Genomic DNA, 17,516 nt, shown 5'->3' on the forward strand with positions numbered 1-17,516 from the left:
CTACTTCGGTACTTCACAAGTTCATATGCAATACAAAATTAAATTCCCATTAAATATAAATTTTTAAAATACAATTTATTTTCCAACAATCAATTTTAGCATTAAAAAATCTAAATTTTTAAATACATTTATCTACAATATTTTTTAGGTGGTTCAAATTTACCAGGACTGTGTCAATATCCGGGCCATCTGAACTGTTGTGGGTGGGTGGCAAGTGTCCAACCCGTCCTCAGATCAAGTCTATTCCATCCAGCGGTCGATCCCAAAAATGCAGTCATCAGTTTTAACATTCAAAACAGAAATTTTATCAAATAAAAATTAAAATATTATTTTTTATTGCCATATTGTACATATTTAGGCACTGGTTAGGTTACATTAGGTGTTCAGGTTCTGCTGGCGAATATTTATATTTGTAGTACGTGGGTGAAGCATTTCAACCCGTCCTCGACTCAAGTCCATTCCATCCAGCGGTCGACCCCACAGACACATTCATAAATTTTTACATGCTGCTCATTCAAAACAGGCATTTTCTCAAATATAAATTAATATTACAATATGCAGGCGATGAGTCATAATAACGTGGCTGAAGTATGTTGACCAATCCACACATTAGAAAATGAAGGGACGACGACGTTTCGGTCCGTCCTGGACCGGTCTCACAATCGACTTGAGAATGATTCAGGACGGACCGAAACGTCTTCGTCCCTTCATTTCCTAGTGTGTGGATGGGTCAACATAATATTATGATATGATTAGGCTTATTGTGCATATATTGGCATAGGTTAGATTAGGGTTAGGTATTTAGGTTCTGTTGGCGATTATTTGTATTTGTAGTACGTGGGTGAAGCATTTACAGCGTTGTGATTCGAACACAAGTCGTCAGTGAAGCACTCCCAGGCTTCCGCTGGAAACATTTCAGTGTGTTGGATAAAACTTATACTTCAGCGTTTCTTGAGAAAATCTCTCAACTCTTGTGGTTAGCGAGAGTCTTGCTTGTGGTGCCAGTCATTGTTTTTGTACACCAAGTCATAGTCGATGATGACCATACTCTCAACTACAACCACAGCCACACTCACAACCACAGCCACACTCACAACCACAGCCACACTCACAACCACAGCCACAACCACAGCCACACTCACAACCACAGCCACACTCACAACCACAGCCACAACCACAGCCACACTCACAACCACAGCCACAACCACAACCACAGCCACACTCACACTCACAACCACAGCCACACTCACAACCACAGCCACACTCACACTCACAACCACAGCCACACTCACAACCACAGCCACACTCACACTCACAACCACAGCCACACTCACAACCACAGCCACACTCACAACCACAGCCACAGCCACACTCACAGCCACACTCACAACCACAGCCACACTCACAACCACAGCCACACTCACAACCACAGCCACACTCACAACCACAGCCACACTCACAACCACAGCCACACTCACAACCACAGCCACAACCACACTCACAACCACAACCACACTCACAACCACACTCACAACCACAGCCACAGCAACGACCACAGCCACAACCACAGCCACAACTACAGCCACAACCACAACCACAGCCACACTCACAACCACAGCCACAGTCACAACCACAGTCACAGCCACAGCCACAGCCACACCCACACTCACAGCCACAACCACACTCACAGCCACACTCACAACCACAACCACAGCCACAACCACAGCCACACTCACAACCACAGCCATAGCCACAACCACAGCCACAACCACAGCCACACTCACAACCACAGCCACAGCCACAGCCACAGCCACAGCCACACTCACATGTTGGTTACTGTTGTCAGTTAGAGGTCGTACAGTTCTCGGGGCAGTCAGTGGCAGCTTCCACAACTGTGTGTGTCAGCGAGGCGTCGTGCTGGGTCTCTGAGGCCATTTTGGCGTCACTTGTACTGACGCTTTGAGCCGTATGACCAACTTCACACAGCACTATACACTACGACACGAAAATAAATCTTTTATACGATTCATTTTTGTTGGGGGGCAGGCAGCCTGTGTATATATACGTACGCTAGGCTTATATCGAGGTCCCCCCCCCCCACAAGGTCGAACTACTGGTCTTCCCCAGGATGCAACCCCCACAACAGTTGACTAGCTCCCGGGTACCTATGTACTGCTAGGTGAACAGAGGCATTAGGTGATACGAAACTTGCTCAACCATTTGTCCCGCCCGGGATTCCCGATTGCGAGTCGAGAACGATCCCACTGTGCTACCGAGACCATTAAATATATCGTGATACATTTTATTACTCAATTTATTAAAGGGGCGACACACACACACATGTAAGTTCTCGAGATCAGGTTTTCTCCAAATTATTCGAGTCTGACCTGACCTTTGTGGAGTACAGAAGCTACAATGAATGTCGTGAAGGAGCAACTCGGAGCTCACGGAACGAAACAATCAATAATGCAAGACACGACAGTACACACACGTGCAATTATTATACTTCTGGTGAATACTTAACACACACTTGTGTACTTACCATGATGACTTGCCGTCGTCCAGCTGGTCGGCTGTGGCCCTCCTGCACCTGTGGCTTGGACCACGGCCTCAGGAATTCCCCACCAAGCCTACGGCTGCTTTGCCACACCGTCAGCCCGATTCACGTTCCTGACTCCACGCTTGCTCTCAAGTCCAGCTCTATTTTTTTCCATGAGAATTTAATAGCGTATTCCAATACTCAGTCCGTCTTTAAACGCGATGATTCAGGTTTTAAGCAAAGAGAATAAATTCTCAACTCACTTAACTCGGCCGTTCAGTAAACAATGTTGGGCAGAGGGCACCCGCCACCGTCGTTAATGAATAAAATGTACTTGTACTCGAATCGTGGTAATTACACTCGAAGCTGTTCTCAGAAAGTGCTTCACTTATGCTTTATGTTGAAAGCAGCCCGTCCTCCAAACATAGACCCAAAAGTGATTCCATCCACCCGCCAAACCCGCTGTTTATGAATGAAAAACCGTTTACACACGACTCACAACTGATGACGTCCGAACACTTCCGGAACAAGTGCTTCACTGACGAATTTTGTTCGAACCACAACGCTGTAAATGCTTCACCCACGTACTACAAATACAAATAATCGGCAACAGAACCTAAACACCGGACCACACCAATGCCTAAATATGCACTGTATGCTAATATATAATAATATTCATTTGTATATGAGGAAATTCCTATTTTGAATGACAGCATGTTAGGCCCGCCGGTTGGGCGAGCCTAGCCTCACAACAGCTTGTGCAAAACCCACAAATCCCAAACAGAACCTAACCTAAGTTAGGCCTAACTATTTAATATATTACAGTATGTAATAATATTAACATATATTTGAGAAAACGCAAACTTTGAATTCGCAGGTCGTTAAACACTGAGGAATGGTTCAATGGGGTCGTTCGCCTGTTGGACGAGCCCAGCCTGAGGACAGCTTTTGAGTTAAATATAAAATGTTTTTCATCGCTAACAGGGAGACAGCGGCTTGTTAAGTGAGCATTTAGCAAATGTTCCCGCGGTGACCTGACTGCTCCACCTCGTCCTCTCGACCCGTTTTACCAACGTCCCTTAAACTGAAGTACGAAATTGCCCGAACCTAACCTTACCGAGCACCCACGAATAGAAAACGGGACATCATGTCAATTTTTTTTGCGAGCCGCTGTCAGGTTTCAGTCCATCAGCTTTCTGGCCTCAAGGGAGGATTTCTACGTCAAAATGCGACGTAGGGTTCGAGAGAGGCTGGCCAGGATGGACAGTGCTGTCTTGAAACTTTCATCGAACAATTTGGTTTGGAGTCTGGTCTATCAACCTCTAGTAGGCAGGTGAGGGCTTGACTCAAGTTTACTCACCAGCCAGCGAGTGTACCCTTGTCCTGGTAAACTTTCAATGTGTAAACACCATAAACGGTACACACTTATAGTCGTATACTCTATGAGTGAATTAAGCAATTTCACACCAGGAATTTATATATAGACACTTGAAAGTGTACCCACGGCAGCTACACATGCCAGCTTATGTCGCTAACACAGCTACACACATGACTTATGACCAACAACACACACACACATGACTTATGACCCCCAACACAGCCACACACACACACACATGACTTATGACCCCAACACACCCACACACACACATGACTTATGACCAATAAACACACCCACACACACACATGACTTATGACCCCCAACACACCCACACACACATGACTTATGATCCCAACACACGCACACACACACACATGACTTATGACCCCCAACACAGCCACACACACACATGACTTATGACCACTAAACACAGCCAAACACACACACATGACTTATGACCCCAACACCCACACACACACATGACTTATGACCAAAACACACCCACACACACATGACTTATGACCACTAAACACAGCCACACACACACATGACTTATGACCCCTAAACACAGCCACACACACACATGACTTATGACCCCCAACACAGCCACACACACACATGACTTATGGCCCCTAAACACAGCCACACACACACATGACTTATGACCCCAACACAGCCACACACACACATGACTTATGACCCCCAACACAGCCACACACACACATGACTTATGACCCCAACACAGCCACACACACACATGACTTATGACCCCTAAACACAGCCACACACACACATGACTTATGACCCCAACACAGCCACACACACACATGACTTATGACCCCCAACACAGCCACACACACATGACTTATGACCCCAACACAGCCACACACACACATGACTTATGACCCCTAAACACAGCCACACACACACATGACTTATGACCCCAACACAGCCACACACACACATGACTTATGACCCCAACACAGCCACACACACACATGACTTATGACCCCAACACAGCCACACACACACATGACTTATGACCCCCAACACAGCCACACACACACACATGACTTATGACCCCAACACAGCCACACACACACATGACTTATGACCCCAACACAGCCACACACACACATGACTTATGACCCCAACACAGCCACACACACACATGACTTATGACCCCAACACAGTCACACACACATGAATTATGACCCCAACACAGCCACACACACATGACTTATGACCCCAACACAGCCACACACACATGACTTATGACCCCCAACACAGCCACACACACACATGACTTATGACCCCAACACAGCCACACACATAACTTCAACTTCCCACCACAGTTTAGACTCCAAGCACAGCTACAGACAAACGAACCCTCATTAAAGGCTACATATTACTCTCTTTTTTTTGTCCTCTCTTGGATAATGAACCAAAACAGGATTTAGATCCGGATTGGATCCGGATTGGTTTTCCAAACAGGAGTTGATTTGACTGGAAAAATGACAAGATATCAGCTCGAAATTGGTGGGTGGGAATTGTTCACATTGTAGAGGATCACCTTGACTTGTTAATCGTCGATGGGTTTTTTGTTGTTGTTGTTTCTTCACTTGCCTTGTTGTCTTGGGATGAATTGCAACTTTTTATTACCTAACTTTGACAATCAGCATATTTGACGTCTCTAATGGAACAGTACATTAATTTTCCCAAAGACACACACACACACACACACAGTGTGGGGGCCTCGTAGCCTGGTGGATAGCGCGCAGGATTCGTAATTCTGTGGCGCGGGTTCGATTCCCGCACGAGGCAGAAACAAATGGGCAAAGTTTCTTTCACCCTGAATGCCCCTGTTACCTAGCAGTAAATTGGTACCTGGGAGTTTGTCAGCTGTCACGGGCTGCTTCCTGGGGTGTGTGTGTGTGGTGTGGGGAAAAAAAAAAAAAGTAGTTAGTAAACAGTTGATTGACAGTTGAGAGGCGGGCCGAAAGAGCAAAGCTCAACCCCCGTAAAAACACAACTAGTAAACACAACTAGTAAACACACACACACACACACACACACACACACACACACACGCTTCAAGAGCCTAAATAAGGAGACATTTAGATCCATCTACACCACCTACGTCAGACTGGTTTAGAACATGCAGCCCCATTGTCGAGCTTCTCTCTTTTCAACAACTTCTTCCTAACTCACAAATAATCAGTGTAAGCAATAATCAATTCAATTCTAATTTGAAACACACACCAGAAGAAACACAGAAATGAGTTCTCACAGAGACACAAAAATGAGTACTCATAGAGATACATAAATGAGTACTCACAGAAACACAGAAATGAGTACTCAAAGAGACACAGAAATGAGTACTCACAGAGACACATAAATGAGTACTCACAGAGATACATAAATGAGTACTCACAGAGATACATAAATGAGTACTCACAGAAACACAGAAATGAGTACTCAAAGAGACACAGAAATGAGTACTCACAGACACATAAATGAGTACTCACAGAGATACATAAATGAGTACTCACAGAGACACATAAATAAGTACTCACAGAGACACATAAATAAGTACTCACAGAGACACATAAATAAGTACTCACAGAGACACATAAATAAGTACTCACAGAGACACATAAATAAGTACTCACAGAGACACATAAATGAGTACTCACAGAGACACATAAATGAGTACTCACAGAGACACATAAATGAGTACTCACAGAGACACATAAATAAGTACTCACAGAGACACATAAATAAGTACTCACAGAGACACATAAATGAGTACTCACAGAGACACATAAATAAGTACTCACAGAGACACATAAATGAGTACTCACAGAGACACATAAATAAGTACTCACAGAGACACATAAATAAGTACTCACAGAGACACATAAATGAGTACTCACAGAGACACATAAATGAGTACTCACAGAGACACATAAATGAGTACTCACAGAGACACATAAATAAGTACTCACAGAGACACATAAATAAGTACTCACAGAGACACATAAATGAGCACTCACAGAGACACATAAATAAGTACTCACAGAGACACATAAATAAGTACTCACAGAGACACATAAATGAGTACTCACAGAGACACATAAATAAGTACTCACAGAGACACATAAATAAGTACTCACAGAGATACATAAATGATAATGTTAGCATGAAGAGCCTCAAGATATACACACAACTCTGGATGGGGGTCACGACCAGACCAGAAGAAATAAGATCAAGTGTTACAGAACAAGTGCATAATATTATTGTAAACGTTTAGGCCGAGATAAACGTCTAGTTGGGTGCGGTGATGGTGACCCATGACATCAACAGCCCGTCCCTCTCCACTAGTACGACTCTTTTTGTACGTTACGGTCCCAATGGTCAAAATACAAAGTACTTTGTAATAGTTTGGGTTGAAGTAGCGGCTCTCAAATATCTACGTTTTCTATGGATCGGTAGGTCAGTTCGTACGTTTCTGTTTAGGTAAGAACGTTGTATTTTGTACGCTGTGGCAGATCAGGAGAACGGGCTGAACTATCTGACTATATTAGTCCCTTTATTGATAGGAACAAACACTGATATATTTATGGCCAATACATGTATAAAAAATCAGGCCCATGATGTTTAACTATTCCCATTATGTACATTCTAGCGGTCCTGCATCAGACGCCTCCTTCCATTGTATCCTTCATGACGATGGTGACATGATCTTGTGTCGGCAGGAATGTAGCGGCGGGTCGGTGGAGCACCTGCTGAGGTCGCTGCAGGAGACCATGCAGGGCGGACACAGGTCCTCTCAGTTCTCAGCGGCACTCAAGAACTTCAAGAGTTTCTCCTGTACGACACGACAAGAAGGAGTTTATCCCGACCTGGCATCAGGCTGTTCCCTTTATTACAGGTGAGGTCACTACCTGTTGTCACTATAGTGAGGTTACTGGTGCAGGCACTACTGCAGGTGAGGTTACTGGTGCAGGCACTACTGCAGGTGAGGTTACTGACGCAGGCACTACTGCAGGTGAGGTTACTGACGCAGGCACTACTGCAGGTGAGGTTACTGACGCAGGCACTACTGCAGGTGTGGTTACTGACGCAGGCACTACTGCAGGTGAGGTTACTGGTGCAGGCACTACTGCAGGTGAGGTTACTGACGCAGGCACTACTGCAGGTGAGGTTACTGACGCAGGCACTACTGCAGGTGAGGTTACTGACGCAGGCACTAATGCAGGTGAGGTTACTGACGCAGGCACTACTGCAGGTGAGGTTACTGACGCAGGCACTACTGCAGGTGAGGTTACTGACGCAGGCACTACTGCAGGTGAGGTTACTGACGCAGGCACTACTGCAGGTGAGGTTATCTTGAGGTCACTATACTTGCTAATTAATTCAACTACAAAGGTGTTGTTACTTGTTGCTCCAACTACTAGTTAGACCATTCTCTGCTGCTACTACTAAACGGTTGGCCAGCCTCTGTATAGCAGGGACGCATAGCTGCTGGAAGTGGCGCGCCGTCCAGATGGTTGTAGTGGCTGGTACTTAGTACAGGGGTGCTAAGACTGTGTTGGGTTGCACAAGTTGCCATGAGGAAAGGCTTCTAGCGTGGCTATACTTGGTCAGCGATCTTGTTGCAACAGTCTAGCAATACACCGGCACATTCCTTGGTCTTCAAGGTGATTCCAATCGTTCAAACTTAAAGGATAGTCATGTTTCTCCGTGTAACTGAGCGCTGTACTCACCTTAAAACTTCTGGGCAGACAGTACATGATCCTTAACCCAGTTAGTCTCCAAAGATTCAATGTTCAATGTATACCTAGACACTATACACACTCGCGGACAGCGCTAGTGGGTCGTAGTCCTAGAGGCCCGGGTTCGATTCCCGGGCGAATAAAAAAAATTGAGCAGTTTCTTTCCCCTGATGTTCCCTTTCACCCACCAGTAAATGGGTACCTGGGAGCTGGACAGCGCCACGGGCTGCATTGTGGGGGTGGTTGTGTGCGTGAGAGAGAGAAATGTATGCAGAAGATATATTTCAGGAAAATAGTTATAGAGTCAGTATATTAGAGAACTGCAACACACTGCGGCTTACCCATCTCGTACGTGGGATGGAATGATGGCTGGAGCAGTATGCTGGATGTTCCGTCTTGGTCTGGAACATCTCAGAGTGTCACCTGGTGGTACCTGGCTGCTGATGGCTGTCTGGACTCCTTTGATTTGCAGTGCCTTACACTCTCATAAAAAAATAAACCGACAACAGGAGGTGATCCTTAGCAATCAAATGTATGACAACGAGGGGGGGGGGGGGGGGGGGATTGATAACCGGCTTTCATCCTTTTGTTGGAGGTAATGAGGTGGTTTTCTCCTCGGCAGGTGCTTGGACGGGGCAGTGTACTCGTACTCCTGTCCTGCTGGAGAGGCCCTTGACTACGGGAGTGAGGAGTGTCGGCCGGCCGGGGAGGTCACCTGTCCACCGCTGCCGCCCACCTCCCCGCCCTGCCACAACCAGTCCAGTGGCTACTACCCCGACTACACCCACGGCTGCAGGGCTTACTACAGGTCAGCCAAACACTCTCCCTCTTACCCTTATTTTATTACATTGTTGCATGTCTTTATCAGTCATCTATGTGTTTATCAGTGATCTATGTGTTTATCAGTGATCTATGTATTATCAGTGATCTATGTGTTTATCAGTGATCTATGTATTATCAGTAATCTATGTGTTATCAGTGATCTATGTGTTTATCAGTGATCTATGTATTATCAGTGATCTATGCGTTATCAGTGATCTATGTGTTTATCAGTGATCTATGTATTATCAGTAATCTATGCGTTATCAGTGATCTATGTGTTTATCAGTGATCTATGTATTATCAGTGATCTATGTGTTATCAGTGATCTATGTGTATTATCAGTGATCTATGTGTATTATCAGTGATCTATGTGTATTATCAGTGATCTATGTATTATCAGTGATCTATGTGTTATCAGTGATCTATGTGTATTATCAGTGATCTATGTGTATTATCAGTGATCTATGTGTTATCAGTGATCTATGTGTATTATCAGTGATCTATGTGTATTATCAGTGATCTATGTGTATTATCAGTGATCTATGTGTTATCAGTGATCTATGTGTTATCAGTGATCTATGTGTATTATCAGTGATCTATGTGTATTATCAGTGATCTATGTGTTATCAGTGATCTATGTGTTATCAGTGATCTATGTGTTATCAGTGATCTATGTGTATTATCAGTGATCTATGTGTTATCAGTGATCTATGTGTTATCAGTGATCTATGTGTTATCAGTGATCTATGTGTATTATCAGTGATCTATGTGTTATCAGTGATCTATGTGTTATCAGTGATCTATGTGTTATCAGTGATCTATGTGTATTATCAGTGATCTATGTGTTATCAGTGATCTATGTGTTATCAGTGATCTATGTGTTATCAGTGATCTATGTGTTATCAGTGATCTATGTGTATTATCAGTGATCTATGTGTATTATCAGTGATCTATGTGTTATCAGTGATCTATGTGTTATCAGTGATCTATGTGTTATCAGTGATCTATGTGTATTATCAGTGATCTACGTATTTGAAACTACTTTGTATTTGTTATATTTATTGTATATTATCATTATTGCTTGTAAGATTGTCATGAAAGCTTCTCTTAATATTGGTGTGCAAGCTTAAGGAACTTGTTGCTACCTTGGTGTAGGATTGATTAAGATTAACCCAACCAGGAGGTGGCACAGGCATGAATAACCCGTAAAGCTTGGTGAAGTGTTTGTTATGTTTACACTCGAGGGAGCAGGAGCTGGATTCTTCTGACTGTTGTTTCTGGCTATTCCGAGGCAAAGAGCTCTCCAGCACACAGCTCATCTGTAGCTTTATATTGCTCGCTCTCCCCAAGAACATGATTCGCTAATTGTTCTTCAACTACGTGTTCAGTTACCGCTAACTGAACACGCAGGACGAGCAAAGGATCGATGCGTAATCCTCCCATCAAGCAGAGGGATCGAACCCGGGTCACCTTGCTTGCAGGCTGAAGGAGTGAGGGAACTAACCACTACACCACATTCAGCTTTCTTTTTATCTTGGTATAGCATAGTTTACAAAATGACATTAATGTCTCATAAGTATTGTTAATATATGTATATCAATGGAATTAGCTTTAGTGAATTTGATCAAATTATTATTCTAAGAAGAAAAGCTGTGAACATGAGGAGTGCCGTCAGTAATGGCCGCCGGGTTCGACTCTCCCTACAAATTAATCCTCAAAATACGAGTTATCAACACAGTTATCATCCGTCGTCTGTGATGAGTTAACACCACTATATGAATGTTTGTTAACATATATATATACTAGGGATATCTATTTATCTATTGGGCCATCTAGGTTATGATCAGATATATAGTAAATGACTTCATTATATGATCATCGTGAACAGTTCAAGACGTGACCAACATCTTGTTTAATTACCGACTGTGCACCCATGCGGGGTCACCCATGTGGGGGTCACCCATGTGGGGGGTCACCCATGTGGGGGTCACCCATGTGGGGGTCACCCATGTGGGGGTCACCCATGTGGGGGTCACTCATGTGGGGAGTCACCCATGTGGGGTCACAGAATGCACTAGGAAGTGATGTGGTGGAGGCTGACTCCATACACAGTTTCAAATGTAGATATGATAGAGCTCGAGAAGCTCAGGAACCTGTACGCCAGTAGATTGACGGTTGGGAGGCGGGACCAAAGAGCCAAAACTCAACCCCCGCAAGCACAACTAGGTGAGCATGAGGTCCCACTACGGCCGGAATGTTAATGAGTCAGTATGTATTTTAAATAAAGTTAATGTCAAGGGCGCCAGTGTCTACAAGATCTCTTGCCAAGGTTCCAACCATATTTACCACCCGTATTATTTTACATGTTGCTAAATAACTACTTTACAAGAGATACCAGACAGCTATGTTTTCACAAATTTGTGTTTACAGAAAAGAACCATTTTGACACTCAAATATATGGTTATTTACAATGAACGTTTCTTATGTATTTAGACTAGAAGGGTATCCAGAGGTGCCCGGGCCTCTATCTGTGTCTGTCTGTCTCTCTCTCTCTCTCTATCTCTCAAGGGGTCCATGGGGCCTGGCCCAATCCGTGCATGACAGTCCCCTACCACCCAACAGTCTCCTTACAAAGTTGCGTGAAGCTAACCCCAAGCGCCTGGTCTCCAACCTTGGACAGAAAAGACAGACAGACGAACATGCTATTTTACAGATATAGATATATAGGTGAACATGTCACGTGTCACATTACTGCCCCTGACAATACCTGCAGCTGTTGACGTGTCAACTGTTATGAGTTTCTTTATATATATATATATATATATATATATATATATATATATATATATATATATATATATATATTATATATATATATATATATATATATATATATATATATATATATATATATATATATATTTCATTCCCATCAGTCCATGAAACAACAAATTAATATTCGACAGCGTTTACGACTATGTACAGTGGTAAGAGATCCTCACGTTGTACACGCATAAAGCCTAGACCTGTTAACGTGGCTGCTTGTCTCATACAGTGATTGTTTTCAGGTGCAACAACGGAAGCTTGTCAGGGACCTGGTGGTGTGAGGACGGGGCTGTGTGGGACTCTGCCACGGGGTCCTGTGGTAAAGGTCCCAGCTTAGTGTGCTCGCCGCCCTCCTGCTGGGGTCTCCCCGATGGGCCTCATCCAGCACCTGCTTCCTCCTGCACCTCTTACTTCACCTGCAGCGACGGCATAAGAACCGATCATGTCTGCCCTTACAATACTATATTTGATTACTCTCTCAAGGTGAGATATTCTGTTATGTGACAAATACAATTATTTGAAATTTTCACAACAAGCGGTGGGTCGAGGGTTGAGTACTGTATATCTAGAACTGTGACTGACAGAGGTTATTGAACGGGATATTGATGATCTGTACGAGAACAGCTGTAACTCGTGTCCCCAAAGCTAAATATATGACCTTGTTGCAGCGTTGTGTGGCCAGCACGTCGTCCGTGTGCTATGAGCAAGCCTGTGAAGGACGTGTCAACGGTCTCCATGCTTCCCCACACGCTCCGTGCCACTCCTTCTTCCGATGTTTCAATGGTGCCCTTGTCAAGCTGGAGGAATGCCCGCGACTCCAAGTCTTCGACGGCCGTCGATGCGTCTCAGCAAGTAACTTTTCCTGCTGGGGCGAGGGTCGCGGGACCTGCGATGGGCGTGATGACGGCTTTCACGTGGCGTCCGACTCGGACTGTCGTGGGTTCTTCTTATGTCGCCACCAGCAGTTTATTCGTGCCTTCATATGCTCGCCTGGGCTAGTTTTCAATGGGCGGGAGTGTGTTGACGACCAAAATATCATCTGTACCTCACGGCCGCGACTCCCAGACTGTTCTACAAAGATCGACGGGTATTATACTGTTGAGAAAACCGGCTGCAAGACATTTTTCTATTGTCGAGGAGGTAGCAAGCTGAGCGAGCACACGTGTCCTGGAAGTCATGTGTTCAACGGAGAACAGTGTGTAGATCCCATACTGTATCTGTGCCCTGGCCGAGCTAGTCCCCAGGAGCCTAGGAACTTTACAAACAGGGTTGCTCGACACACCCGCGATGTTCACTGTGGTCCCGGTCACAGCGGCTTTTACCTGGACAAAAGTTCCCCCTGTACTCGCTTCTTTCACTGCCACGAGGGAAAGGTGTTTACACAGTATTGTCCCCCTCATCAGAAGTTTAATGGCATTCGCTGTGTGCCAGAAGACGAATACAAATGTCCAGTGGTTCAAAATGCAACAGATTGCCTACTGCGAGGCGATGGAGTCTATCAGGACTTGCAAGATTCCTGTAACTCGTACTATGAATGCATTTCTGGTATAAAGCTACGATACACATGCCCGAAGGGTCAACTTCATGACGGAAAGGTGTGTCGGACAGATTCAGAAGTGTTCTGTCCTTCCTCAACAATCTGCTATCACCGTAAAGATGGAAATGTCGTGGACACAGACCGAGGGTGTCTGGGCCACTTCCTGTGCCGGAATAAGACACTAATGTGGTACCGTACTTGCGGTCAGAGTGAGGTGCACAACGGCGCCAAATGTGTTCCAAACCATAGCTTCACGTGTCCCTCCGGTGCCAGCACAGCTTGTGTTGCAAAGGCTGATGGGTTGTATCAAGACCTGTCAACAGGGTAAGTGTTGCAATGTGATCAATATACATATGTCTGAAGACTCTTTTTTTTCACTGGGTAGCAACAGAGTTTCGCATAAAAAGTTGCACAAGTATGCAACTATTTAAAAATCTTCTTTTGGGTGAAGATTAAAATCTTAAAAAAAAAACTCATAAACCATCTTTTGGAAGATCAAGAAATAAAGTGACAAATGGGGTCATCATTTATATATTTACAAATTGGTGTTAAGATGTAAACATTATAGTGATTCTTTAGATCAGTTACGTCTGTGTGTGACTGTTCTTCTCGCTGTCCTGTTCATTCCTATTTAATAATAAGATAAAAATGACCAAAAGCCTTTAACGACACCTGCACATTATGCCCATCTTTCATAAAGAACAAACAACACCTACAAGTCTTGCCATTCAAACAACATAAATTTGCTCGTAGATATTTAACCACAATATCTGTTTTTTGTTAGTTGTTACTAATAGCAAGTCCCTACCGCAGGTGTCGACAGTACTACATGTGCAGCGGCGGGGCGCACGTGGGCAGGCTTGAGTGTCCTCCAGAGATGGTCTTCAACGGGACGGCCTGCGTAAGGGCCTCAGCCTACGTCTGCCCACCCGCTGGTACAAGGGCCTGCTCCTCCGGCCAGAGAGGCGGCGTCTACCAGGACGTCCAGTCAGGCTGCACCAGGTACCACACCACTCTGCTCTAACCTGCACTCTCAAAGCTCTTACTATACGATAATGCCAGGACAAAGGACTTTTTCCTTGTGTGTGTTATGTGGGATTTTATGTGTAACTGTATTCTTTTTGTGAGTTTTATGTTTACATAATAGTGTGAGCCTATGTTTACGTAATAGTGTGAGCCTATGTTTACATGATAGTGTGAGCCTATTATGTAAAAAGAACAATTATGTAAAGAACCAGCGTGATTGTATGACGCTAAGAACCAGTGACTGCATGTGGGTAAGAACACAGAAATAAAGTTAAGCACCAGCCCACAAATATAGATATAAAATAAAAGAATTGTCAAGGTTTCGGTCCGCCCTGGACCATTATCAGTGTAAACGGTCCACGACGGACCGAAACGTCGTCATTTGTTTTATTTTCAGGCTTGTAGTTTGGGTGTCTACTTTATGAGTAAACTTTATTGGCCAGTTTGCTTTTTGAATACAGTAAAGTGGTCCTTACGAGACAGCTACTATTTATATCCACCCAAATTCATTCATATATATCTGTCTAACCTACGCTTGACACAACCCGGCGATCCAAGGTCTATTATATTGCCCAGTAATTTGTTCCATAAATCGACTACAAACCAGCTTCCAAACCAGTATTTACCCAGGTCTTTCCTGAATCCCAAACTGTATAGCAACTTATATCCTTCTGATTTTTTTTACTTTGTGTTGATATATTTAAAACCTCACTTAAATCCCATTTGGATTGCAGTTTTATCCAGCAATACTTCAATTAAGTCGCTCATTGCACTTCATAACGGAGATTTGTGATTCCTTTGTCTTCTTTCTCTCAATAGTCAAGTTAACTTATGTCTAGTCTACAATACGGAGGCTAAAAGTAGTAGGGATCCATCAGTCACAGGAGACTAATGGAGTTGGGCTCTGGTTGTCCAGCCTGGAGTGTCCTCTCCAGGGCGCCAAGCCTGGGTAGGTTGATATGGCAAGTCGGAGGCTAAAATGTGAACCGTTTAATCTAGATGGGAGATCTTAACAAGGACATGATAAAGCCGAAGGACCAATATTATATGTCTTGTTGCTGACACTTTTAGAAATCAGTCCAAGTATCCTCTTTGCTCTATTTCGTACATTCAGGCATTGATTCTTTTGCCTTAAGATCCCTACTATTTATGATCTTGAGAACTCTCTCGCATTCAGACTTTAAGATGTCAACATTGTCCAGCTGATACCTTGCAAGTATGTTATTATTGCCTAGGCTCAGCACCCTGCATTTTTCCTGCATTAAACGGAATCTGCCAATCTTTCTTCCATTTTGGAAGCTTGTCTAGATCTCCGTATGCGTTTTTTTTGTTTTCTGAATTTATTTTATATTGTAAACAACAGAGGGCCCAGGACAGAGCCCAGGGGCACTCCACTGACCATAGAAGACCCAGGACAGATCCCTGGGGCACTCCACTGACCATAGAAGACCCAGGACAGATCCCTGGGGTACTCCACTGACCATAGAAGACCCAGGACAGAGCCCTGGGGCACTCCACTGACCATAGAAGACCCAGGACAGATCCCTGGGGTACTCCACTGACCATAGAAGACCCAGGACAGATCCCTGGGGTACTCCACTGACCATAGAGGTCCCAGGACAGATCCCTGGGGTACTCCACTGGCCATAGAGGTCCCAGGACAGATCCCTGGGGTACTCCACTGACCATAGAGGTCCCAGGACAGATCCCTGGGGTACTCCACTGGCCATAGAGGTCCCAGGACAGATCCCTGGGGTACTCCACTGACCATAGAAGACCCAGGACAGATCCCTGGGGTACTCCACTGACCATAGAAGACCCAGGACAGAGCCCTGGGGTACTCCACTAACCATAGAAGACCCAGGACAGATCCCTGGGGTACTCCACTGGCCATAGAAGACCCAGGACAGATCCCTGGGGTACTCCACTGACCATAGAAGACCCAGGACAGATCCCTGGGGTACTCTACTGACCATAGAAGACCCAGGACAGATCCCTGGGGTACTCCACTGACCATAGAAGACCCAGGACAGATCCCTGGGGTACTCCACTAACCATAGAAGACCCAGGACAGATCTCTGGGGTACTCCACTGACCATAGAAGACCCAGGACAGATCCCTGGGGTACTCCACTGACCATAGAAGACCCAGGACAGATCCCTGGGGTACTCCACTGACCATAGAAGACCCAGGACAGATCCCTGGGGTACTCCACTGACCATAGAAGACCCAGGACAGAGCCCAGGGGTACTCCACTGACCATAGAAGACCCAGGACAGATCCCTGGGGTACTCCACTGGCCATAGAAGACCCAGGACAGAGCCCTGGGGCACTCCACTGACCATAGAGGTCCCAGGACAGAGCCCAGGGGTACTCCACTGACCATAGAAGACCCAGGACAGAGCCCTGGGGTACTCCACTGACCATAGAAGACCCAGGACAGATCCCTGGGGTACTCCACTGGCCATAGAGGTCCCAGGACAGAGCCCAGGGGTACTCCACTGACCATAGAAGACCCAGGACAGAGCCCTGGGGCACTCCACTGACCATAGAGGTCCCAGGACAGATCCCTGGGGTACTCCACTGGCCATAGAGGTCCCAGGACAG

The 17,516-nt window shown here is 45.1% G+C and overlaps 1 protein-coding gene across 1 annotated transcript in view; it reads left to right on the forward strand.

Moving 5' to 3' along the window:
* The window catches only part of LOC123762650 (uncharacterized), a 90,336-nt gene that overhangs the window by 68,447 nt on the left and 4,373 nt on the right, over positions 1 to 17,516 (forward strand). Inside the window, exons 3-7 of the mRNA XM_069332326.1 lie at positions 7,679 to 7,854; positions 9,321 to 9,506; positions 12,589 to 12,829; positions 13,015 to 14,207; positions 14,697 to 14,885. Coding sequence (XP_069188427.1) covers positions 7,679 to 7,854; positions 9,321 to 9,506; positions 12,589 to 12,829; positions 13,015 to 14,207; positions 14,697 to 14,885 — 1,985 coding nt within the window. The remainder of the gene's footprint in view (positions 1 to 7,678; positions 7,855 to 9,320; positions 9,507 to 12,588; positions 12,830 to 13,014; positions 14,208 to 14,696; positions 14,886 to 17,516) is intronic.

Source organism: Procambarus clarkii, chromosome 27, assembly GCF_040958095.1.
Source record: "Procambarus clarkii isolate CNS0578487 chromosome 27, FALCON_Pclarkii_2.0, whole genome shotgun sequence".
Classification (NCBI taxonomy): Eukaryota; Metazoa; Arthropoda; class Malacostraca; order Decapoda; family Cambaridae; genus Procambarus; species Procambarus clarkii.